At 38.0% G+C, this 25,733-nt stretch overlaps 2 protein-coding genes across 4 annotated transcripts; both read right to left on the bottom strand.

The window, feature by feature from the left end:
• Positions 1 to 2,508: 2,508 nt before the first annotated feature.
• LOC116182687 (clustered mitochondria protein homolog) lies at positions 2,509 to 9,839 on the bottom strand. 3 transcript variants are annotated; one of them, XM_031503228.1, is made up of 10 exons: positions 9,536 to 9,838; positions 9,100 to 9,209; positions 8,732 to 9,047; positions 8,326 to 8,456; positions 8,145 to 8,281; positions 4,230 to 4,459; positions 3,633 to 4,177; positions 3,410 to 3,584; positions 3,083 to 3,361; positions 2,511 to 3,013 (listed from the first exon to the last, which is right to left on the bottom strand). In XM_031503228.1, exons 1-10 carry the CDS (start codon positions 9,633 to 9,635, stop codon positions 3,000 to 3,002), a joined length of 2,037 nt encoding a protein of 678 aa, XP_031359088.1. In that variant the 5' UTR covers positions 9,636 to 9,838; the 3' UTR covers positions 2,511 to 2,999. The 3 variants fall into 3 exon arrangements, with proteins under 3 accessions (XP_031359087.1, XP_031359086.1, XP_031359088.1); XM_031503227.1 differs by having other exon boundaries at positions 2,509 to 3,361; positions 9,100 to 9,206; positions 9,536 to 9,839; XM_031503226.1 differs by having other exon boundaries at positions 2,510 to 3,361; positions 9,536 to 9,839.
• A 2,374-nt stretch (positions 9,840 to 12,213) lies between these two features.
• On the bottom strand, positions 12,214 to 13,410 carry LOC116182686. Its single transcript, XM_031503225.1, has 2 exons — positions 13,233 to 13,410; positions 12,214 to 12,869 (listed from the first exon to the last, which is right to left on the bottom strand). The coding sequence occupies exons 1-2, from the start codon at positions 13,408 to 13,410 to the stop codon at positions 12,214 to 12,216; spliced, it is 834 nt and encodes a 277-aa protein (XP_031359085.1).
• Between the last annotated feature and the right edge of the window lie 12,323 nt (positions 13,411 to 25,733).

The following is a 25,733-nucleotide window of genomic DNA, read 5'->3' as shown; positions in this document are numbered from 1 at the left end:
TTGGATGTCGAAAGGTGCGGTGGATATGTCTATAAATACATAGATACAGCCATACCCCAACATAGTTCAAAAGGACGTACCATCTATTACCATCACTTTCGGCACATTAATTACGTATAGCGCTATCCTTTATAGGGTACGTTCCACTTAACGCCCACAACGATCACGACCGCGACCGCGGTTTTGTCGTTCCACTAGCTTAGAGGCGTTGTGGGCGAACCCTTAAGTGGAACGCTTTTGGGTACGGTGTGACGTCACGCGTGAGTGAACAGTTTTCCAACATGGACGCCGTTGAGGAGATCGTAATGCGTAAAGGATAGAAAGTGGGGTGGATTATGAATTCAAAAGTCACATTAAGTTAGTAAAATTTTTTTTATTTTTCAGTACCAATTATTGACACATACTTCTTCGCTTTACACAAGATATGGCTTCTTGTTAATAAAATATTGAAGACGACTTTTGAATTTCTATCATAAATGTTGCGGCCATACTTAATACGATGATAATGAACACTTCTCCCCAGAATTTCTTTTGGGAATGCAGCTTTGAAAACAATTTCTCTTCTTCATTCAAAACAAACATGCATTTTCATTAATCGTTGCATTACCATTTATACGAGTCTCATTCGCATTCCCTGGTAAAGCACTTTGCAGCAAACTAGTGGCAAATCTAAGATCTGCAATAAAGAAAATGGTGTTAGAGCAGAATTTTCCTTAACAAATAACTTTAACATTCACGAATCAGCATATATACTTACCCGTTTGTGCATGTAGAACATCCATAGTGATGTCCACCACAAGGTTACGTACTGAAACACGTAATTATATTTTCTCCATAGCGAAAACGAAAAATTTGTAACGCATGCGTGTTCAAACAATTAGTGTCTGACAGTTAAATGTCTCTAGAAATGTCTCCTGTCAAGAATGTAAGGTTATAAAATTAGAACTCCCACGCTGACCCAGGTACGATAGGCGAGCGCCGTGGGCTCGTTGCGGTCGCTAGTAATGACGTCATATCTGACGTCGCGATTGCGACCATAACGACTGTGGTCGTTATGTGGAACGGCAGCCGGGCGTCGTGGTCGTTGCGGGCGTTAAGTGGAACGTACCCATAGAGGTACCCTGAGCATGGAAGACAAGATTCGCATTATTTATTATAACTGTCAATCAAATTGTTAGCACAAATCACACAGAAAATTATCAGATTTGAGACTTTACAACATAAATAAACCGCCTTTTTATTTATTTAAATCGCATAGCAGCAAGAAATGTTACATTTAAAATGGAAGATGTTACTTAGAAAACTGGCAAATGAAGAATTTGAAAAAATTACAGCTGACAACTGGAAGAAAGTGTGTGAAGATGTGGAAAGTGATTAATTTAAAAGAGAAGTTATATTGGTTGATGTTTCTGAACTTTATAATAAGTGTTAATAATGACAGTGATGATAAGGATTTGTCAATTTCATCTGACGATGATTCGGATTGTGAACTTTTACAAACGTAATGAATGTTCACTAAATGAGAATTATCATCAATTGGATATCATTGTTAAGATTTTGTATTTATTTTAAATAAATGTACACGTGTAGCTTACTACAATTAGCACTATAATTTCAAAAAGAAACCCCACCGATTGGACTATGCCGAAAGGTAGGCAAGACGCGTAGCGACCAAAATTTGATATTGCACGCACACAACAGTCTATAAATCTCGCTTTCCTAAGAATATTGCACGCATCCTTCTTTGTGATCATGATACAAACGCACTGCATCAACATCATATAGGCCAAAATGATAATTGGAAACGAATTCACTTCCTGTCGCAACTTAATCTCCTTTACCATTACGCCTAAAACCATGCAATTAAAATTAAAATGTTGAACATAAACTTTACTTACTTACGGTTTTTTTGATATTCTGCAAGCCAGCAATGAATTCACTGCAGCACATCATGCCAAACAAGGTAAACATAGTCGCAAATTTGAATGGCGTAGCTCTATGTAATAAAACTATTTCAGGAATAACAATTATGGACGCGTCTATCATTATGGCAAGCAATAATGTTATTCGTATTCAATTGATAACGCAATAATTACATAATATTTAGTGAAAAAACCGCCCATCATGTTTAGGGCGAATATTTTTAGTTAGATTTGATTTCGCGGGATCGTGAAATGTGTCAACTGTCACATGACTTATGGGACGCGCTAAGTTTGTTTTAAGCGTCCGATTCGCGTACGACGTAGTGGTTAATGCAATAAAAAGAGATAGAACATGTTTCTTCTTGGTTAGAAAGTAATGGAGAGATGTACAAATTTCTTAGATATGTTTTTTAAAAACCGAGGTACGTTTGTTAAGGATGGCTGTATCTAGGTATTTATATATCTATGATTATTTATAAAGTCACTAAATATAGAAAGTACCGCAATCCATTAGGCTCGTGTGTTAGAGAGAGAACGCATGATTTTTGCCCAAAAATGGCGGAAATTACCAGATTCTAGTAACTTTAATGTTACGGATTGTTCCACCTGTTTTTTTATATCTAGTGACTTTAATTATTTATTAGTAATGGCGCCATCTACTAGCTACATTGCGATTTAAAATGACGGAAAAGAGAAGATTATTTTTATACAAACCTTGTCCTGACAACAAATACAGTGTATTGTGAGTGCCTTGGTCATTCTGGGCGTTGCACGAATAAGCGAGGCCTTTTTGAAAGGTTATTTCAAATAGTCGTCCACTATCAAAGAGCCATTCTATAATTGTGATTACAAGAAGTCCAATTCACTTATATAAGTAAACAAGAAATTGAAAAGTAAAGAAAAATCAGAAGCGACATCGGTTTGTGAAGAAGACTGTGCATCTGCGAAAGAAAATTGGAGACAGGGCCGGATTTTAAAATTACTAATTTGTTTTAATCGATCGCGTCGTGTGCGTGGTACATTGTTTGCAGGCCCTGGGTGCCATTCTTTCTTTTCAGCATTATTAACAATTGAGATTCAGAAGTTTTCTTCTAAGGGAAAATCGGTAGAATTAGAAACTGTTACAGAAAGCGATTGATACAATGCCCCCCAAGACTTACGTTCCAACTTGCCGCCGTCCGTTATGCTTTCAACGATCTTCTTCGCCTCCTCCGTCTCAATTTGATTATCCTTTTTCTCTTCGGAACTCTCCTTATTGTTCACGGCCTCGTTTTTGCGCAAATTCAGCTGTTGCAAGTGGAAGGCGGCGTACTTAATGAACATCATGTAACGAGAATCGACAAAGCTGTCGATGAGCTCCTGCCTGAGGCAACACAACTTGTGCTTGTGCTCTATCGGAAAGCCCAACATCATTACCTCTTTGCTCAACTCCTCGTCCACTAAAACAGACCCGTTACGTAAAGGAATGCGTTAAATTGGGAACAAACATTTCAGGAAGTTGACATCAGGAGGGAACGTTCGTAGCAGGTCGAGAATGTAATGGCGTCCATCGTTACCAATGATACCCTTGCATTCGACACTGGAACACAATTCGATCGATTCGTCCTTCTCATTTAGTACGTGATGCGGAAGAATCTTAAGCTGCTGCCCTGCTTTATTTAACTACAATGATAAAACTCACCACGAGCAAACCAACCGTATCACCTTTACCAATTCCAAGTACTTCGGGTGCGTCAAAACCGTTTTCCCGAAATCAATCGACCCGTAAACAACTGACTGCTCTTGTTCGCGTTCGAGAATGCCGGGAATAATCGATTGGGCGGTAACGCGGTACCCGCGGTAGTCGATGACGACAGTTCCCAACGTGTACAGGCCGGGTAAGTCGACGGCGCTATACACGCGAACGCCCTGTAGGTCGTTGCGGGGCGCCACGAACGCGGCGGCGTCACCGCCCAGCTCTTTGTAGTGATCGCGAACGTCGAAACCAAAAGAGAAGAAGATATTGTTCCATATGAACATCTGCATTTTCGCCTCCTCTCCCGGATTGATCGCCATCACGTTACCGTCAATCACAGCCATCGCCCCCCGAGTTGCGGCGGCAACGAAGTCGCCGTGAACTTTAAAAATCGCCCTCTCGCGAAGCAGACGTTCCGGCAACGTTTTTCTCGGCAACTCTCTGGTAGTCTGCAGTTCCTCGTTCCAGTCTCTCGTCTGTCCGGGAATGTGCTCTTCGTAGCCCAACTTCGAGGAGAAAGCTGAAATCGTAGACCTAGACAATTTGAAATGGAAGTAACGAGGCGAACTTACTGTCTTCGGCGCGAATCGCGTCGATCGTGTGTTCCATCACGGGGGCGGTCCATACGTATATTTGATACGGGGTGGCGACGCGCTCGAAGGGGTGTCTTTGGCTACGTTTCTTTTGTAAGGTCGTAAAATTACGTTTGAATAGCGGCGATATTTGGTTTAGTAGTTCGATTAACGAATGACACAAGTGACTTGGTGAGGCCGCTTTTGGATTAAAGTCCTGATCTGTTGATCTAAAATAATTATTTAATAGCTACTCAGATAATTACATAAACAAAAATTTAAAGAAATTCGCCCCGCGACAGTGCCTAGTCTGAAAAAGTGTTGTCTGTGAGGTGGAGTTCGGTGTATCTCCCTTGAGAAGACAACAGAGAAGTGAGTTGCAGAAAATTTAGTGGAAGTGCAGGAAGAGTTAAAATGTCAATCCACCATTCAAAACAGGGTATTTGTTTATTTAATTTTGTGGCAGAGGTACTGGAAGACTTCTAATTAAACTGACGTCCAGCTACGCATTAGACTAATGTGTAATTGTTTGAAAATCAACGCGGTTTCAGCTCTATAACAGCCTCCCATCAAAATTCAAAACTCTTGGGCAATTATATTTTTAAAAAAAATTATTCACACATTTAATAGATTCATAAAATAGTAAAATATAATTTTTAATCTATCATATTTTTTATTTCATTTATTTTTTCTTGTTTACAGCTATCTTTTGTTGGTTTCCCAACACCTCTCTAAATAATTCTTTTTTTAAAGCGAATTTAAGACCAGTGACCGGACTGGTTTCTTACATTTGGTAGTATGTTAGATATGTTGATAATATATGTACATGTCTACACATCGAATATCTAAATAATATAAAAGGATGAAGCCGCCAACAAGAGGTTGAGTGGAAGAGCAGCTTTTAACTCCGCCTCTAGTGCACAGAATTATATTTTTGTTCCTTTTTTTTTCTTAAAAAGTACTAAAGGCATTATTATTATTATTATAACTTCTTTAATTCGATCCCGAACCAAACTCTATAATCTGTAGTCTTTATGGCGTTTTAATTTCTTTTTCTTTTGAGCGTCTATCATACAAAAAATTGACAACTCACTACTTGACGTCCACACAGTCTGATAACTAAAAAAAATTAATTTTCTTAAAATTATGCTACTCGTCGTCCTCGCACAGTATTCGCAAGGGAAGGGGAAGGTTTACTCAAACACAAACTACTAACTGCAGCAGCTTCTAATGGCCAATTGAATGTCTGGTCTTCACGCCACAAGAATACTAATGTAAAATTGCAAGAAGGTTGATCATTAGTTTTAGATTGCAAAAAAATTAAAAAAAGAGCAGCATTCCTTGCTAATGGAGCACTACCAGACAATCACATTTCAATCACAAATAAATAAAATTGTAAAATACGAAAAAACAGCGGAATGATAAAAAAACATTCCGCCGAAAAAAAAATCAAAAGATGAGAGGGGCAAAAATCCCACCCATCCCAATGATCCCATTAAAAAAAAACGACAACAGCCGGACACAATGCTCCCATTAAAAAAATAGAGACAAAGATCCCACTTAATCCCGTTTCAAAATAAAAATTTAAAAAAAATACAAAAAAGCAGGGGACAATGATCCCAACCATCCCAATGGTACCATCTTAAAAATTCTAAGAGCAGGAGACAATGATCCCGTTAAAAAAAAATACGAAAAGAGCAAAGGACTATGATCGCATTGGAAAAAACCAAAGGAGCGGGCGACAAAGATCCCACCCCTGTCAATTAATCCTGTTTCAATATTTAACAAAAAACAAAAAAGCAGGGGACAATGATCCCATCCATCCCAATGATACCATCTTAAAGAAATTCTAAATGAGAAAGAGACAATGATCCCGTAAAAAAAATACCAACAAAGGTCTATCATCCCATTGGAAAAAACCAGAGGAGCAGGCGACAAAGATCTCACCCATCTCAATTAATCCTGTTTCAATATTTAAAAAAAACTAAGAAACAGGAGACAACGATCCCATCCATCCCAATGATACCATCTTAAAACAAGTACAAATTGTGCACAACCCTTGTGCAGGTAAAGCGCATTTTTTTAAACACCCCTACGAAATTTCTTCCATAAATAAGAAAGTTGGCACTGCGCATGCGCAAAACGAAATTTTTTGAAACTGGCGTTAAATTTGGTTTTATTCCAAGTGACTATGTATCAAATTTTATTTAAATGCGCAATGGTTATATTTCTTCCAAACGTTCCAATCGCCCTTTGTAGGTACTTTCCTTTGACAATTTACTCTTAAGATAGAAGGAATTATAACCGATCACGAAAAGGGAAGGCTATGGTTAGTATAAATTAATTCCTTTCGATGAGACCTTTCATTAGAACACCATGAAGAGTAGAACATGTGTTTACCCCCCTCCCCCCATTTTCTAAAGTTTAACTTGGCACCACTAAAGGCATGCGTATGCAAAATCTGAGACCAATTGATTGTTGTATGTAAAAGTTATGCACGTATTACTTTCAAAAACAGCATCTCAGGAAATAAATCGTGGGGGGCCCCCCTTTTAGACAGCGAAATTTGATGGCCGTCTGGCACACCTTCAAGGTATAGGCTGCCTACTGCACAAAATTTCCAGGACTCTAGGACCATTCCCGTAGAAGTAGTTCAAAACGGTAGACGTGGGTCCGGACGAACGGACGGACAAAACGCAAACAATAGCACATTCTTTTTAATTCTTAAAAAATGCGCTACAAGCTACAATCTACAACTTCTAAAAGAGCAGGAGACAATGATCCCGTTACAAAAATACCAAAAGAGCAAAGGACTATGAACCCATTGGAAAAAACCAAAGGAGCAGGCGACAAAGATCCCACCCATCTCAATTAATCCTGTTTCAATATTAAAAAAAAACAAAAGAGGAAAGGACAAAGATCCCATTAAAAAATACCAAAAGAGCAAGGGACAATGATCCCATTAAAAAACCAAAAGAGTAGGGGACAAAGAACTCACCCATCCCACTAATCCCATCTAAAAAAATACCAAAGAGGACAACAATCCCTTTAAAAAAACAAAAGAGCAGAGGACAAAGATCCCACCCCTCCCAAATAATCCCATTTCAAAAACACCAAAAGCGCAGGGAGAAATGATCCCACCCATCCCATAATTCAGTTTCAAAATACAAATTTAAAAACCAAAAAGAAAAAGACAAAAATCCGATCCATCCCCGCATGATCACATTTAAAAAATATATACCGAAAGAACAGGGAACAATGATCCCATTTAAGAAAACCAAAAGAGCAAACGACAAAGATCCCACTCCTCCCAAATAATCCCATTTCAATATTTAAAAAACCAAAAGAGCAGGAGACAATGATCCCACCTATCCTATCCCAATTCATCCCGTTTCAATATAAAAAAAAAGAAGCCAATGATTCCATTAAAAAAAACAAAAGAGCAGGGGACAATGATCTCATTAAAAAAACAATAGAGCAAGGAACAAATATCCCATCCATCCCAATGGGCAATGACCCCATCTAAAATATACCAAAAGAGCAGAAGACAATGATCCCATTCATAAAACCAAAGATTCCACCCATCCCAAGGATTACATTTAAAAATATACCAAAAGAACAAGGGACAATTAAAAAAAAACAAAAGAAAAGAGGACAATTTTTTGGGTGGTAGAAAATATGAATCTTAATTTCGGGATTATTAAACTAATTATTTTAGGAGTGAGTGCACTTCCCAGCTTCACCATTTAAACTGACCTCAATTTCAGTACTCTCCCACATGTAGTTAGATTAAAGATAAGCAGTTTTGGTCCCAGAATTAGAAAAGGTACACATCATTAGCATATAACTGTCACTTCATTGTCTATTGTTCCAAAGAGAGGAAATTCATAAAACGAATGCAATTGGTGTACCTACTGATTAATATAGAAACCTCTTGAGCACGCCGATATGTGATAATGTTTATCCTCGAGCGTTACAACATAAAGATACATAAGATCGCCGTGTATTTTCCTGTGACCGGGCGGAGGGTTCCACGCCGAGGTCGTTAGCACCTAAAAGCACACGTACTTCACAAACTCCAACACGAATTTCATACCTTAACGCACTGCGGGACCTTGCAGTCCTTTAGCTGGGGCTGTAGCGCCGAAAGCGGCCGATCCTTGCCGTTGGGCATAATAAATTCGGGTGGCGTACAGTCGACACTCTCCGGTCGTAGCTTCTTCTTTTCTACAAATCAACTCTGTCATTCAAGCTTTTGTAACGGGCGATCAAAAATGAGTTGCTGTCGAGTCGCCTTTGGAAGTTTAAGTTAAATACGATTTCCCATGTAAAAGTTCCAAAGGTGACTCGACAGCAACTCATTTTTGATCGCATAGTACATGCACTCTGTGTATTTAACACAGCCAACTGAGACGATACTAAGATTCTATTGTTTAAATTATTTGTGTTGCACACTCCATGACCCCCCACATTCAAAAGCAAAGGGAGGTTCTCAAACTCACCTAATATATCACCTTGTGTCACCGCGTTCAGGAATGAGAGTGAGCTGCACTCGACTCCGTTGTACGCGTCGGCCGGATCTAGAGACTTTAACAGGTCTCGAATGTGCCTCACGTGTATACGCGCCTCTCGCATCGTGTACGGCTCCTCGACGACCTTGATCACGGAGCCCTCCTTTAAACCTTCAATGTTTTTTAATTCGGCGAAATTATCCAGCGAGTTACCGTCGAGCTGCAGCGAGAAGCAGGTACGATGGCACGTGTCCTCCCTGTCCATCAGCAGCTGGTGAATTTCTTGCACCAGTTCGATGCTAGAAACCTGCGGATTCTCGATAGTATAGTGTCCCGACAATTCGTAGAATTGGCCTTACCTGTATTTCGAACATGTCCGTGCCTGGGCTGACGATTTTAACCGAAAATCCCACGTCTTGTATGAAAACCACTTCATCTTTCTTTGCATCCGATTCGCTCGAATTTTCTGCTGAGAAAAAATTAACGTTAAGCGAGAGTCACGTGGATTCAAAGGGAGGGCAGGAAGATGCTCAAGAAGTGCTTAAAAATAGTCCCTCAAATGACAGAAGGTAGGTAAACAAGGGATTTCATTGCATGGGGCCGTTTCTCTAATTAAAGAACGCAATGGACGAGTAGCAATTCAATTAACGGGCTAATTTAAAGAATTAAATAAAATCAAAGGCGATTGTGACATCGATGCATTGACAAATCAAATCAGCGAACAGCCATTACGTAACGCATAAAAGCGGTAAATGAAAATTGAAGAAGTTTCGCAAGAGTCTCGGAGAAACTTACCGGTAATTAGGCCGTTTTCCTTCGATTTGCACGTATTTTCGTCCGAATTGTCTTGGGCACAATTACTCTCCGTTTCCTCAACCTTTGTACCCAAAGCCATTGCACGTTAATTACTGGGTCGGAAGCGCTTGAATTACTACTTGCAGGGGAAATGCGAGTACTTAACAACGGAAAATGCCGGTTTTTCACTAATTTTGCTATTAGAAAACCAAACCGAAAATTATGGGGTTTAGTGCACGTGCTATGCAAGGTCTTCCCCCTCTTAAGAAAACAAAAACCGGGATGCGTACGCGACTACGCGTATTAAAACTCGATAACGTAGGCCGCCTTCATTCATGTTGCGAAGTGGCGCCATCTGCATTTTAAATTTTAAACCGGCCCAATTTCAAATTTGGAAATTGAAAGCGTTCAATTAAAATGAACTGTTGAAGAGGTTTGTCAGTTTACTTGTGCAATGGAGGTAGAAATTCCAAGGGTAGGCTTGGCCCCGATGAAAACCTCACCACTGTCTCAACGAAATTGTAAATGTCACCTTGCATGAAGGCGATGGATGAAGGCAAGCAAGCTAAAAGAGGCAGCGGAAAAGCTACAGCTACAATATTAAATAGCGACCGGCAACTAAAAGGGGTAAAGATAGTCCACGACCACTAAGGACAAGAAAAAAACGAGAGAGACATAAAATACCTGGGATTGATAACAGGTTCAAAATTACCGATGGGGGGATATGTAAGAGAGGCGAGACAACCATCAGAGGGCACTGGCATTAACTTTGCAGATGTGTTGCATATTGACTCCCTCGGTACTGCCATAGTGTTTAGGTACTGCGCAAACGCAAGCGCGCTAAAATTTGAATTTGCTTTAACGCAAAGCGTTATCACTGTGAATTCCAGTTACATTATAGCCCCAACTTGAAAGCAACCGTCATGATCCTTTACAGCATAATATGGAATAAACAACAAGAATTGTAACGTTATTATTTATTATAATCAAAACCGTTCTACCATCATGGTGTACGGAAAATAAATTAATATATTCTACCAGATAAGTCACTATAAACCAAGCTATAAACTATTGTGCTCCATTTTTTCCTATCTCGAGTTAACTTCTTAAGGCGCAGGTAGACTAGCAAGTTTTTTTTTTTTTTTTATTTTTTTTTTTTATTTTAGCTATTTAAGGGATCGTTGCCCATATAGCTACGTTTGTACCTTTTTTAGCTAACTAAAAGGATATACCGGGACACACGCTTCTTGCCAAGAGGTCCATCATGGCATTTAGTTACGACACACATGACTTAGACCCTGGATACATGGGAGGGCAAACAAAGGATAAAAGACAAAGGCATTTTATTAGTTATTGTAACCTATTTATATATTTAATTTAATATTAATAAGAAATTCAATGAGATGATCATAAATTTTCTTGTCATTACTGGCTAGCAGTGAAGTTATATTAATGGGCCGACTAATTTTACAATTGATTAGTTGTGACATCATTCGATTGGAAGATTGTTTAGTTTTACTGCACCCGAAAAAAATATGATTAAGGTCAGCGCTTTCAAAACCACATGAACAGGCGGGAGACTCCAAAACACCAATTTTAAATAGATGGGAGGGGTATCTTCCATGACCAAACTTAAGTCGTGCTATGGCCGTATAGTATCTTCTACATACGAAATTATTTGCGTACCAAGGGCTAAACTTAACAGTTGGGTGAATTCTTGCATAATGAGTCATCTGATTGCTATAGTACTGTTTCCAGTGTATGTCCCACTTGTTCGTAATATGTGACTTGACAAAACCCACAAAATCTGACCTCGGTATATTCTGAGTTATAACCTCTCCACTAACAACTGCTAATTTTGCCAAGTTATCTGTTATTTCATTGTGTTTCAAGCCAACGTGTGCTTTCGCCCAATAAAAAACCACCTCAGAACCCCTCTCCTTAATTTTGCACGCTTCTGCTATTATTGCTGTCACCAAAGGATTCTCTAGGTAGTAATGTTTCCGCGTATTGAGACTTTTGAGGACGCTCTGACTATCAGTCATAATAGCAAGGTTTTTAAAAGAATTCCTACTACCAAAAAACTTCACAGCCTGTAATACAGCTGTTGCTTCAGCCGTGAAGATAGTAGATATCTCATTTAACTTATATTGACGGGAAAATTTCGTTCGAAGATCGTAAAAGGCACAACCAACTCCAAGTTCATTCTTAGACCCGTCGGTGAAAATTACATCCCAGGTTTTAAAATCCTCCAATATGCTATTAAACTAGTTACTTGCGGCAATCTCGCGGGAGAAACTTCCACATGTATTTACACTGGGAGCATTAAGTGTCGCGATAAACTGTCGGGCAAGTTGGGTGAGCCTGTGGGAATTCTTTATATTTAACACTCCCAACGCTAAATAACGATTTAAAACTGCTAATAAATTAACTTGACAACTTTCATTCTAATGGATTTTTTCCCCTATTATTTCGTCGTCCTGGAAACAAGGATCATTAGTAGCGGACTACCTGGTCGCCACAATACTCTCCCCCAGACGATGCCGAGGGAAACGAATTACTCGACCAAACCGGGCCAAGACGCCAAAATAAAAGCCGGTTTGATTCTGTCCACCGAGACAGCTTTTGTCTTCCCTTTCACTAACAGATTGAACATCTTGGGGCCACGTTTAACAACCTCATATGGCCCAAAGGTAAGGCGGTTGCAGTGAACGACGCACATGATCATCTCGAATAAATGCATGCGTACATTCGTCCAATCCCTTGATAAAAAAAGGTCGTTGCCTAGAATGGTCTGCCGCTGCAACAGGTCGAATCTCGTTCATCATACTAGTAAGCTCGTCGCTGAACTGCGTAGCTACCACGTTTGACGGAGTTTGTTTATCTAAAAACTCTCCGGGCAAACGCAAAGTTGTACCGAAAACCATTTCGGCTGACGAGGCTCCGAGGTCTTCCTTGAAAGTGCTTCTCAATCCGAGAAGAACCAAGGGAAGTCGATGAGACCAGTCCGTTGTTTCGAAGCACATAAGAGCTGCCTTCATCTGTCGATGGAAACGCTCGACAAGGCCATTTGCCTGAGGATGATAGGCAGTTGTCTTAATATGATCTACCCCCAGACGAATACTCAACTCCCTGAACAGAGTGCTTTCAAATTGGCGACCACGGTCCGTGGTCACTCGATGTGGAACTCCAAAGTTTGAAATCCAGCTCGTGATGAATATACGTGCCATAGTTTCAGCTCGAATATCCGCAATAGGAACTGCAATCGGCCATCGAGTAAAGCGATCGACGGCTGTAAAAATATACTGCATTCCATCCGACGGCGGTAGCGGTCCTACAATATCAATGTGTACATGTTGAAAACGCTCAGATGGAAGGTCAAATTTGTCTATAAGATTGCTCTGTTGTGTTTGTGCACTTTAGCTTGCTGGCATGGTGTAGCGAGTTGCGGTGAAGCGACTCGCTTAATACTAATAGAAAGATAATAATAAGCGGGGAAGCCGCAGATCGGTAAGATCGATATTGTGTAGGGTACAATTAATTTATTAATAATTAGTAATACATAGAGAATAGGGTGCACCATGTGCGTTAACTAGTAATTAGCAATAACCATTTTATCACAGTCCAAGTTTGACGCGACTATATATATTTTAATTAAATTAAAGGTGAGCGGCGAAAAAAGGAGCGGTAGATATACCTCCACCCGACTGTCCCGGCCCGCAGCAGATCCAGCCGATCGCGACGCCCAAAATGGTGGTCTTATCGTCCTGTAGTGAGTAGTGACGTACCGTGGGTATCTTTGGTGGCGACTGACCGGTTCCAATCTCACCTACATGCAACACGTATTTAATACAAGAACTAATTGACGTCTCCATGACGATCACCAATACATAATTACATCATTCATATTGTGCTTATATCAAGCGACATTTGAGTGATTATCAATGAGACACATGCACAACTACAATCCATAATAAGGCATGAAAACTAACTCAATTCACCTTAACAATGCTAATTACTATACTATCACAATCACACAAGTGTATCAGAAGAACAATAAATAATTACATGAGTTACTTACTCGGTAGGTACTTATAATATTTGCACAACCGACCTTAACGATTCGACAGTTTGAAAAGGAAAGAAAGGCAAGACAAACAATTGCCATGCGTGCCAACTGCGATATCGTTTCAATACTTATTTGAACTTTGATGAATGTCGATCTCATGTACCTACAGGGTGTACCGTAACATCCCCCATTGCCAACAGAAAGCGAAGCGTTGACAAGGACAAACAACTCAAAATAATTAATTACAATTAATTACCCATATATCTATAATTTACAGAACAATAAATCGTTTAAGCAGGTCTTTCAATGTAGGGGCGCAAAAACTGAATATGTGACTTGGAGATTTCGTATGTTTCAGCATCTTCCAATAAAACCGACACTGGAGAGGTAAAACCTTTTATCACTTTAGGAGAGGACCATAAGGGGGTAAATTTTTGATCTAAGGTGTGCGGAACAGAGGTTGCAAACTGCTTGACGAGTACCTTTTGATTGATACGAAATTTGGTGGTAGGTAACTTCCCTTTATTATAATATTTTTTTGCCTTTTCGTGAGCTCTCTGAAGGTGTTCGTGAATCTCCACCTGGGAAGAAGGATTGGGACGGGATAGGAAGGATTCGAGATTCCAGATATGGTCTAGAGGGGTTGTAATGTCTCGGTTTAGGAAGATTGTTGCAGGAGAAGTACCTATAGCGTCATGGTAGGTGCTGTTATAATTTAACACAAAAAAAGGAAGGACCTGATCCCAAGATTTATGTTGCATGGCATACTGCTTAATCAAGAGTGTCAAGTTGTACTTGAGATTTCTGTTACATCTTTCACTCATATTGGAAGCGGGATGATATGGAGATGAAAATCCGTGACGTATACCCCACTGCATGCAAAGCTGGCTCACTAAGGTACTGGAAAAACATTTAGCGTTGTCTGAAATAAGATTTTTGGGGGGGCCGTACGTAGAAAATAATTCTGTAAGGTATTTACAAGTAACTTTAGCTGTGGACTTCCGTGTAGGATACACCCTTAACCATTTCGAAAAACTATCTACGCACACAAGCATGAAACGATAGCCTTGTTCGGAGGAAATAACTGGACCTACATAGTCAATGTACACCTTATCCCAAACAGCAGTTGGTGGGGTACTAGCAAGGTGAGCGTTAACTTGAATATTAAGGGGTTTGCACGTTTGACACAAGTGGCAACTTAAAATATAATCCTTAATCCTTTTATACATCCCATTCCACCAAAATCGTTTAGCCACCGACCTATAGGTTTTAGTAATAGAGTTATGGTTCCCAATTTTTGAATCGTGGTAGTAATATATAATTAAATTGTACAATTTCTCTGGAACTACCACCCTCTTAAGACGTTTCCTTCCGACATATCGAATAAGCAGGCTGTTTTCAATCGCAAAGTTATTTACATCCTGCCCGCCTTGGATGCGGGTTTGGATGAGTTTGCAATATTCATCAGTCTGTTGATGTTTTTGAATTGAAATAAACGACTCGGGAAGTTCTATAATTGAATTCAAAAATGGTACTGACATATTACACGGAGAGGTAATTGGATCTTGAGTATCGTCAAATAATCGAGACAATCCATCCGCGATTTCATTAGAGGGACCGGGAATATGCTCAATAGAAAAATTAAATTTAGATAGCTTTAGAAGCCAACGGCCAAATTTTGATAGTTGGGAAGGGTGATTAACAAGCCAACGTATAGCATCACAATCAACTTGTAAGGTAAAGTGTGAATCTGTCAAGTAGTCCTTAAATTTATCTAAGGAAAAAATAACGGCTAAGGATTCCTTTTCATAAGTCGAATATCTCTTTTCCGTTTGTGTTAGTTTTTTTGAAACGAATGCTATCGGATGGATTCCATCTTCTAACTTTTGCAATAACACCCCAGAAATACCCAAATTACTCGCATCAGTACGTACAATAAATGGTTTGGAAAAATTTGGGAGTCGCAACACTGGAGCTTCACAAATGGCTCTTTTGAGGTTTTCGATTGCTGTAACGTGCTCGTCTGTTATTTTAAATTTAACGTTTTTCTTCTTTAGCTCGTTAAGAGGAGCTACTAGTTCTGAAAAGTTACTAATAAATTTCGAGCAAAACGATACTATCCCTATAAATTGCTGCACTTGCTTCACGCTTTTAGGAACTGGCAAGTTACTTATGGCTTCAATCCGCTGAGGATCTAACTGAACGCATCCCGACGAAACTACATGCCCCAAGATTCTAAGTTTAGACATCGCGAAACGAGCTTTTGCTGGATTCAGAGTAATACCGCATTTACGAAATCGCTCTAAAACAATCTCTAAGTGACCTAAGTGCTCGGACGGGGTCTTAGAAAAAACTATGAAGTCATCAAAGTAATTGAGGAAAAATTTAAAGCGTATATCAGAGAATTCTTTGGCGATTAGCCTGTTTAATCCCGTAGGACTGACTTTAAGACCAAAGGGCAAGTAGTTATATTCATAATGGGCGGTAGGAGTAACGAAGGCAGTATATTTCTTGGAACTTTCTGTTAATGGTATCTGGTGGAAGGCAGAATTCATATCAAATAACGTAAAGATTTTTGCACCGTGTAAATAATTGAAAATTGCTTGCTGGTTAGCTGGAGGGAAAGGGTCGTATTGTATTATTTTATTAATGGCTCGGTAGTCTACTACTAAACGTTTCCCCGAATCCTTCTTTGGTACAAAAAACACAGGGCTAGCGTATGGGGACCTACTCTTCCGAATAATTCCGTTGTCTAACAACTCATGAAGATATACATCTAGTTCAGCTTGCTTTACTGGATTTAAATAAAATGGGGTTTTATAAATGGGCTGGTCCGAAGAGACCTTAATATTATACTCAAAATTTTTTACTATGCCCATACTCTTTGTTAAAACATCTGAATATTTGGATTTAATGTCATCGATCTGTTCACTTTGCGATTTATTTAGATTAAATTTAATTTCGCAAATTGAGTGCAGCATTTCCGTCTGCTGACATTTGTGGTCACTAAATTTAATTTTATTATCCGGGTTAAATTTAAACGAAATGAATTTTTTCTCGAAGTTTAACACAGCATTCATTGCATTTAGTGACGGGATGCCCAAGATCACATCGAAATATAAATTTGAAAACTCGTAAAATTGTATCGGCCACGAATAATTTGAAATCTTAACAAATAGTTTGGTACACCCTTTAACCTTAATCATTGAAGAGTCTGGAAGCATAACGGTTGACGAGACTGTAGTGTAATTAATTTTATTAATTTTTTTTAATTTGCAAGCAAACCTTGACGATATGAAATTGTAGCTTGAACCCGTATCTAATAGAGCAAAAACCTTCAGGCTACAGATTTCGACTAAAACTAAAGGAACGCAATTAGAACTAGGTACATCATGTCTAGGGGTTAAGAAACAAACTAGTTTTTTGGATAGCCTTCTCGTTTATTGTTACGTTTGAAGCAATTATCTATTGAGTGCCCATAGTTTCGGCAATATCTACAAAAACGCGAACCGTTGGGGATAGAATCGGAAGGTTGTACTTGAGGTCTCTGAATATCATTTAATCTTGCGGGTACCGTGCTTGGTAAGGTAAACCCCTTTTCCCTCCGTATAGTTGATTCGATTTTTTGAATGACACTATCCAAATCCAAGAATGTGAGGGGTTCCGGAAAAAATTTAAGAATACCAAAGGTTTGTCTATTACAATGGGCCCATATTAACGAGATTAAGTGCGATTCTGGGTAATTAAGATTCATCGCGGCTGATTTTGATTTGATATCCAACACAAAAGCTTCAAATGTTTCGTTTTCCCTCTGCAGCCTATGAATAAATCTGTCGCATAGTAATATCACATCAGAACGATTTACATACTTGGTGAACAGTAAATTCCTTAATTGGGACCATGAATGGTGCATCATAGTAGACCACCATTCTCTAATCTGGTCATCGACTTTAACTGCCAAGGATACCAAAAGACTCAAAAAATCAACCTTGGGAAACTTTAACAATTTGTCCACAGATTCTATAAATAATACTATTGATTGGGGGTCGTTATGACTGCAGTTTGGGACATTAGAAATTAACTGCTTAGAATCTACTGCAAATTTAATGGAGTGATACGAAGGGGCATGGATTGCTATTTGCGCTACTGCATCGTTTGTTGATTTAATATCATTAGCAAGTGAGCTTAGCAAGGATGTAGTCAGTACTGACTTTCTTGCTTTCGGCATGTTAGCCCTTTTCGCTTTAGGTTTGAAGGAAGGAGCTATAACGGTAGGCTGAGGAATTAATTCAGTCACATCACTCTGGACCTGAGTTGGATCAGGGACAAGCTTAAGACGACGGAAGGCAGCAAGAAGTTCTTCTTCCTGCCGAAGAAATTGAGACTGGCTAACCGTAGGGATAGATGCCGGACTGCAAGATGCTGAATCTGTTTTGGCCGCCTTAGCGGCACTTCGCGTAATCGGGGACATTAACAATTGAAATATCCACCAATATTAAAATACTTATAAAGAAATCTTAAACGAATAATTAGGTACCATACCTACGCCGAAGCGAATAATTTTAATCGATTAGCGGTAAACCCTGGGTCATACGCAAAATCGGCAACGTAACAAATCGGGAACAATTAAGCAACTAGTATCAAAATAAATCGCAGTTCGCTGCTCACCTCAATTTAGAAAAAAGGGGGAAAAAAAAAAATTTGAAAATTTTACGCTCTGCTACCATTTGTAGCGAGTTGCGGTGAAGCGACTCGCTTAATACTAATAGAAGATAATAATAAGCGGGGAAGCCGCAGATCGGTAAGATCGATATTGTGTGGGGTACAATTAATTTATTAATAATTAGTAATACATAGAGAATAGGGTGCACCATGTGCGTTAACTAGTAATTAGCAATAACCATTTTATCACAGTCCAAGTTTGACGCGACTATATATATTTTAATTAAATTAAAGGTGAGCGGCGAAAAAAGGAGCGGTAGATATACCTCCACCCGACTGTCCCGGCCCGCAGCAGATCCAGCCGATCGCGACGCCCAAAATGGTGACCGGGATATTTCCCGTAATCTTATCGTCCTGTAGTGAGTAGTGACGTACCGTGGGTATCTTTGGTGGCGACTGACCGGTTCCAATCTCACCTACATGCAACACGTATTTAATACAAGAACTAATTGACGTCTCCATGACGATCACCAATACATAATTACATCATTCATATTGTGCTTATATCAAGCGACATTTGAGTGATTATCAATGAGACACATGCACAACTACAATCCATAATAAGGCATGAAAACTAACTCAATTCACCTTAACAATGCTAATTACTATACTATCACAATCACACAAGTGTATCAGAAGAACAATAAATAATTACATGAGTTACTTACTCGGTAGGTACTTATAATATTTGCACAACCGACCTTAACGATTCGACAGTTTGAAAAGGAAAGAAAGGCAAGACAAACAATTGCCATGCGTGCCAACTGCGATATCGTTTCAATACTTATTTGAACTTTGATGAATGTCGATCTCATGTACCTACAGGGTGTACCGTAACAGATCTTATTAGATTAACCGCAGGTTGGTCTGAAAACTCGCAACAAAACATTTGTAAAGTTTTATGATACAAACATAATACGGTTACTTATCTTAGTATTCCTTGTAGGATTTTTCTTTTTACCGAAACAGTGTCTTTAAACTTCACTCGGAAGAGATCTTCATACAATTATGACTGAACTTATATAAGGTAAGTTCGTCTAATCATTTAATTTTATATTACATACACAAATATCCACCCAATTACGGTTTATAAAAGTGAAGTGGCAAATCGTAAGTAGGCCTGTGGAAAACACTAAATGAACTTCAAATAACATTCTCAATCAAAAAGTTATAGACTAGAAACCAATTTCGAAAGAAAATCAAAGGGCTTTAACTTTTGAACTAGTAGCCCAATCTTGGAACTGTTTGAAATTATGGATTCTACAGGCCACATTCTATAAGAAAAATTTTCCGGGTCGATCTGAGACAATTTTTTCTTCGGGGCTCAAAAAAAGGCAGTGTATAACCTTCCTTTTTTACCAAAAATCGACTGCACCAAAATTTCTCGGGAAAACACTTTTTCTTATTAATTTTGGTGCGTAGAATCCAAAACAATTCGTACTTTTTCGATCAGACTTCTCAATCAAAAGTTATAGACTAGAAACCAATTTCGAAAGAAAATTCAAAGGGCTTTAACTTTTGAACTAGTAGCCCAATCTTGGAACTGTTTGAAATTATGGATTCTACAGGCTTTTCCGGGTCGATCTGAGACAATTTTTTTTTCGGGGCTCAATAAAAGGCAGTGTATAACCTTCCTTTTTTCAAGGAAGTCAAAGTTTGTTTGATTTAATAATAGCTGCTCGTACTGATTACAATATAATTTTTACTATATGATTTTAACAATCCATTTTTCTCCGTGCGTTCCCCGGTGAAATCAAATTAGATGATCGTGATGGTAGAATATTAAAAATATAGTATAGGGTTTCGCAAACCATTAAGGATCAATAAATTGAAAATGAGCACGTTTGAGTGTTTGCTAAAATAGGCTCCCTAAGGAAGAGGAGTGTGACACTTACTTTACGAAACCATTTCCTATCCCTTGCGGAATGTTGTATGCGAGTTATGAAAATAGCTCCATTATGCTTTTCTGATTTACACGTACTTTTAAATTTACTTTTCGCTTTTTATCGGTTTTCCGTCCAATTCTTCTAATTGAGAGGATCTACTTTTCCCAAATGGGCTTAATAATGACACAGGTGTAGGTATAACATTTATCTTTTTTTATAAAATGAATTTAGGATAAGAAAATTTACTCATTCAGCCGTATTCATGAAACGTTTAGTTCGAAGTATTGCTATGTGCAATGGCAAACGGTCACAAACACCTGTCCTGCTAGCTCAATTAAACACACATACTAACAAAATCTGTTATAACAAATAATTAATTTTTTTTCATAGCACATCCAGCAGCCGCTATTACGAAAAATCTCGATAAGGCTTTAATTTTATTAACTTGAGAAAACTAAGCAGCCTTGACCCACTCCACACTTCCAAAAACTCATATCTGGCTCGTTTAAAACACAACATGCAACATTTACAGATGAAACAAGTTTATTAAACAAAACCAATCAAATAAGGCTGAAAAAATAAGCCAGAATACACATACCACCCCACAAGGGATCTATTGAAACAATTAATTAAAGAAATCTTAATTACCTTAAAGTGTTATTAATTCAAAATATCCGGTCAACCTACCATTTACTACAAGGAGGGACTGAATTGGAGAAAGATGACGGGGGTACTGTGTGACAGTAGGATTAAGGAGTTTTTAAATCTGTAGTGCGGCCAGGCCCACGAAACGAAAAGAGATTGGAAGTAGAGCGATGACAATGTTGAGGTGGGCGATGGGAAAAACTAGAAGAGATAGTATTTGGAATGATACAATAAGGGTGACTGACGTGTCAAATAAGGTGCAGGAGCGAAGATATGTAATGAGAAGTGATGGAAAAAGGGGAAGCAGGATGCTGGTGGAGGCGAGCAGACGGCGAGGAAGACCAAGAAGCAGCTGTGCTAATCGAGCACAGAAAACTATAAAAGGGTATTTTTTCCGTGAGCAACTAAACTACAATGCAAAAGAAACAAGTGAAAATCGAAGGAAAGAAAGATTTTTGAAAACGTTTCCCTATGTGCATATAAATTACGCGAAACATATTTAAGCAAACGAAAGGTGAAATTGCGTTTTAAATATGTTAATTACCTGCGACTATAATAAATATCCAGAAAGCGAATTACTAAATCGACTGGTTCGAATTTGTAACAGGCAATTAATCCACTTTATTGGCCTACATTAAGTGTAATATTGACAGAGCACCTGCAATAATTCAAATGAAATTAGAGGGTCGCTTTAAGGAGGCGAACCCTTCGCGTCTTAAGACGAATTCGGTACCGAAGCAACTATCATCTTTGATCCCGAAAAGGTCGCATACGATTGACAACGAAAAAGGGGGAGAAAAAGGAAAATGGTAATAAGATTAGAAACAATCTATATGTCGGAATTGAAGAGAATTCGGAAGGGGAATTAAATAATAATAGATGGAAAAGTCAATTTTCTCTATCCTTTGGGATGGTAAATCATTTAGATAGATAGCGCCCGGCCTTTTAAATAATCCACGTGTTTGGAGTTTAGGGATGCTGCTTGTAATTTAGTGTGCAGTATTACATCCATGTATAATGTAGGTTCGGAGAACCACAAGCGCAATTTTCGCCTTACTCGTGGGGCGTATACTGCACAAAAGCACTTCGCCACACAAAAATTAGAAGTCATTAAAACATACGAAATTTCAATTAGGGTAGAAGGGAGTTATAATATACAAACAGTACAGTGTGCGTTCCATTAGACGTATCCTGTGACCCTTTGAGAGAAAGGATTAAACGAGCAGAAAATCCTCGGCTCCCTTCCGCCCCCATATACAACAGAAATATTTCAGAGCAAATCCCATTTATTTAGTGCAGTAACGAGGATTACGAAGTTGGGTATGAAATTTAAATTCCCTCTTCCATACCGATGGGATAAACTTTCTGTAGAATTTTTTCGACCACACTCAGACATACTTTATAAATCAAAATTATGTATGGGGAACATTCCACATGAAATAAGGAGCACCGTTTTGGGATAAACATTATTATTTAGGTCGTATAAGAATTTATTGTGAAAAGTTTCCATAAAAAAATAGAAACCCTTTTTGTGTACGAATTTTTATTGCCGTTCCCAAATCTCGACAACCATTTTTTTCTTAAATCACGTCATAATAATCACACAATTATTTTTCTTCGCTATTAAAGCAACCGAATAGAACCTTATTCAATGCTGCTAGCTTACAAATGGCGGTGGATTTTGCATAAATGTGTAACCCAATTTATATCGCGATGCAAAATGAATGCAATTTGTAAGACTTACGAGGAATATTATCGAATTGTTTTGTTTCTGCCCGTAACAGATCCTTTAATCAATGTCGAAGAATGTTTAATTTTGGTACGTGGAAGATGTTTTGTTTTATTTATTATTTCTCTCTTGTTCTGGGACCTCAACAGGCTTGCGCTCAATTACAGAGTGACTCGCATCATAAATTGTTTTGCTTTTATCATTGACGCAAATTTTGTGCCCCTCTGGATTCTCTTGCTCAACTTAATACAGGCACAAAACCTAACAGTTACCTTTTAAGATTGACAAATTGACTAATTTCGTATTTGCCACTTTTAATTCGTGTCGTTTTCCCAGAAACCACCTTAGATGTTCAAAGACCGAATTCAACTGGAATGCCAGGATTTCCTTTGAGGTTAGCGCCAAGCATTTCTTCTATTCATCCTAGTGACCCTCCTCGATAGCCATTCCCAGTTGCCGCCGGGGCCCTACCTCGGTAGGGTCACGGTGATAAACCATGTACCTCTTCGGATTCTTGTTTTTGAAAAGCTTCTTTGAAAATCCTCTCTGAAATCTTAGAAATTTCCAAAGTTTTGAAAATCTCGGATGGCATGTGCAAGATGCAATCTTTTTAGATGCCTTCGTTGTAATTTTGCAAACCGTCTATCGCATCCTCTTCGAAAGTAATCTTTTGATTTCCTAAAAACAAAGTGTCTTTTTTCTAGATATTTTCCTCTCGAAATTTTGTTAGGGATCTTCCTCAAACTTTACCTAGAGTTCCTGTTAGAACTAAAAAACTGAGGAATTTTCTTAATTTCATTTTTCTTAAGTTCAGAACAAAGGGAAATTTGGGGTTTTCGGATCGAAAAATTTTAAACCCTCATCGTATTTGGAAAAAATGTTTATAGTTGGTATTCTCTACGTTTTTTTTATACTCTGTGTAAGTTAAACGTAGACAGGGTGTAATTCAAAGAGATAATGATCATTCACAACACTATGTGCCACATCTTTCTACTAGCATTAGCACATATAAATAATAAATATTCAAAAGCTAAGTGATTAGAAAGGTTCTTAATTACGGAATTAATAATTTACGAGACGTCAAAGTTGGAAAATGAGAAGTGACGTCCTAAGATCCTTTCATAAAATAATTCGCGGCAGGTCGTTAAATTAAAATTGCTAACGTCAATTAGTTGTTACTAGATACCTAATAAAAATTCGCGAATGAGGAACAAGGAAATTTGAGTGACGGTAATAACATTGTCGAAATATGTAAATTAAATTATTATATACTTTAAACAGCGAATTTCGTATTTGATATTACATTTTACATCTTAAAAATTAAAATACATTTTAATTTTAAATAAGCTTCAATCTCAATTTTTTCAATTACAAAAAAGAAAAGCGCTGCTGAAATTCAAAATTAGAATTTACTCATTTCACTAGAACGAAGCTCGTTTTTGGCAATCGATATGCTCTGACCCGACTTTTTGTAATAATAAACAAGTCAAAGTTTCGCAATTTTGCTAAACCAAAGGGCCGAGTTCACGTACACGTACTTGTAAAATTAGAACGATTATGCACTTTTTTTTTAATATTCTATCTGAAAGTTTTTAGGAGAACCTCATAAAATTTCTTGGTGGATATTACCTTTTACTACGTTTGAGTTATAAAATTATTTATTGCTTTATCGACGCGTTATAGCCGTTTTGTGCGCGAACGTTTAATTTTGTAGAGAATACTAACTTTGGGTCGGTAGACCTTTTCCTAATTCAAAAATGATAGTAAAATTCCAGATCGATGATCGGTTTCGAGTTGCGTCGCAATTGGTGATCTGAAAGATGTACTGATGAAAAAGAAAATAACACAATTGTGCTACCACATGCATAAAGATCATCTTATAAATAAACGCACTACATACTCGGATCTATGAAGGCGTCTAAGGGACACTTTTTATTTTTGTCCCTCTTAAAAATATAAGTTAGAATACAAAACTTCGCGTTATATCACAATATATTGCCTTATAATATAAAGTGTTGTGTTATAGTGCAAAATTTTATGCCTTCCTTTGAGAAAACGCACTTTTTTATTAGTTTGGTGAAAAACCCGGTGAATATACTGGAATAACGAAATGCGGACAATTTGCTAGATCAGAAATGAAGTTTTTCGAAAATATCGCACTCTTTACAGCTCAAGTAAAATTTGTTTTATTTGTTTTTTGACAAAAAATCAAAGAATCTTTCTAAAATAATATGGCACAGGGTTGCAGTGAATTTCTCAACAAACCATCCTTATAACAAACCAGGTAGCAAACTTAGGATGATATAAATATGTAAAAATTAGGTAATAACCACCACACAATATGTTTTTTTAATATAAACTAAGCTAAACCAAGCGAAAATGTTATTTTTTGTATATGGTAAATTTCGCCCAATTTTAAACTATATTTGAAAAAACAGATTTTTTTGGTTGGAGCCGTGGGGTAAAGTTATTGAAGCGATTGAGCTAGTCGTATCGATAAAGTTTATTATGATGATATTATTATGATTTAAACATTTATATAAACAAATTTCACTTTGATATAACGAAGGGCCCGTTACAGCCAGAAGGGGTTTCAGCAACTGAGTTTTACTGAAATGTTTAGTTTATCCTATCCTCAAATATGTTTAATTTTTAATAAACGCATAATGGACGTTTGGAGGTAATTTAGTGCCGTAAACATGATTTCCACAATCAAAATTTTGAAGTGCGCCCTACCAAATAAGCTATTCTGGTAAAATTTCCGAGATTTTCAATAAATTGAGTAATACTGAGGAACAATTTAAATAGCAGTGGATTGCGTGTAAATAATAATTTAAAATATTAAACATTAATTTAAAATTCTTTTGTTTATATAACCATTCGTCATTCCTCCCGGGAGTTTAATGTATTTAGCGATTGCAACCGAACCGAAGTGTCTCTTTGAAATTTATGTTCCAAGACGAAGGAGTACGTGTTGTAAATCGATACATTTGAGACACAGACACGTCAGAAAACGCCATAAAGACGAATTTACATATTCAGAGGCGGATACTTGCGGTATAAAAAAAGCTTAACCGTTTGCATCATACACAAGGATAAGAAAATATGTTGGCGGATTGATTCCTTTCTTACAAAGTTGAGCTTTGA

The sequence above is a fragment of the Photinus pyralis genome, unplaced genomic scaffold (assembly GCF_008802855.1).
Source record: "Photinus pyralis isolate 1611_PpyrPB1 unplaced genomic scaffold, Ppyr1.3 Ppyr1.4_unclustered_Scaffold6911, whole genome shotgun sequence".
Lineage (NCBI taxonomy): Eukaryota > Metazoa > Arthropoda > Insecta > Coleoptera > Lampyridae > Photinus > Photinus pyralis.
The sequence above is the reverse complement of the archived record's forward strand: the minus strand, read 5'-3'. Positions and strand labels throughout refer to the sequence as shown.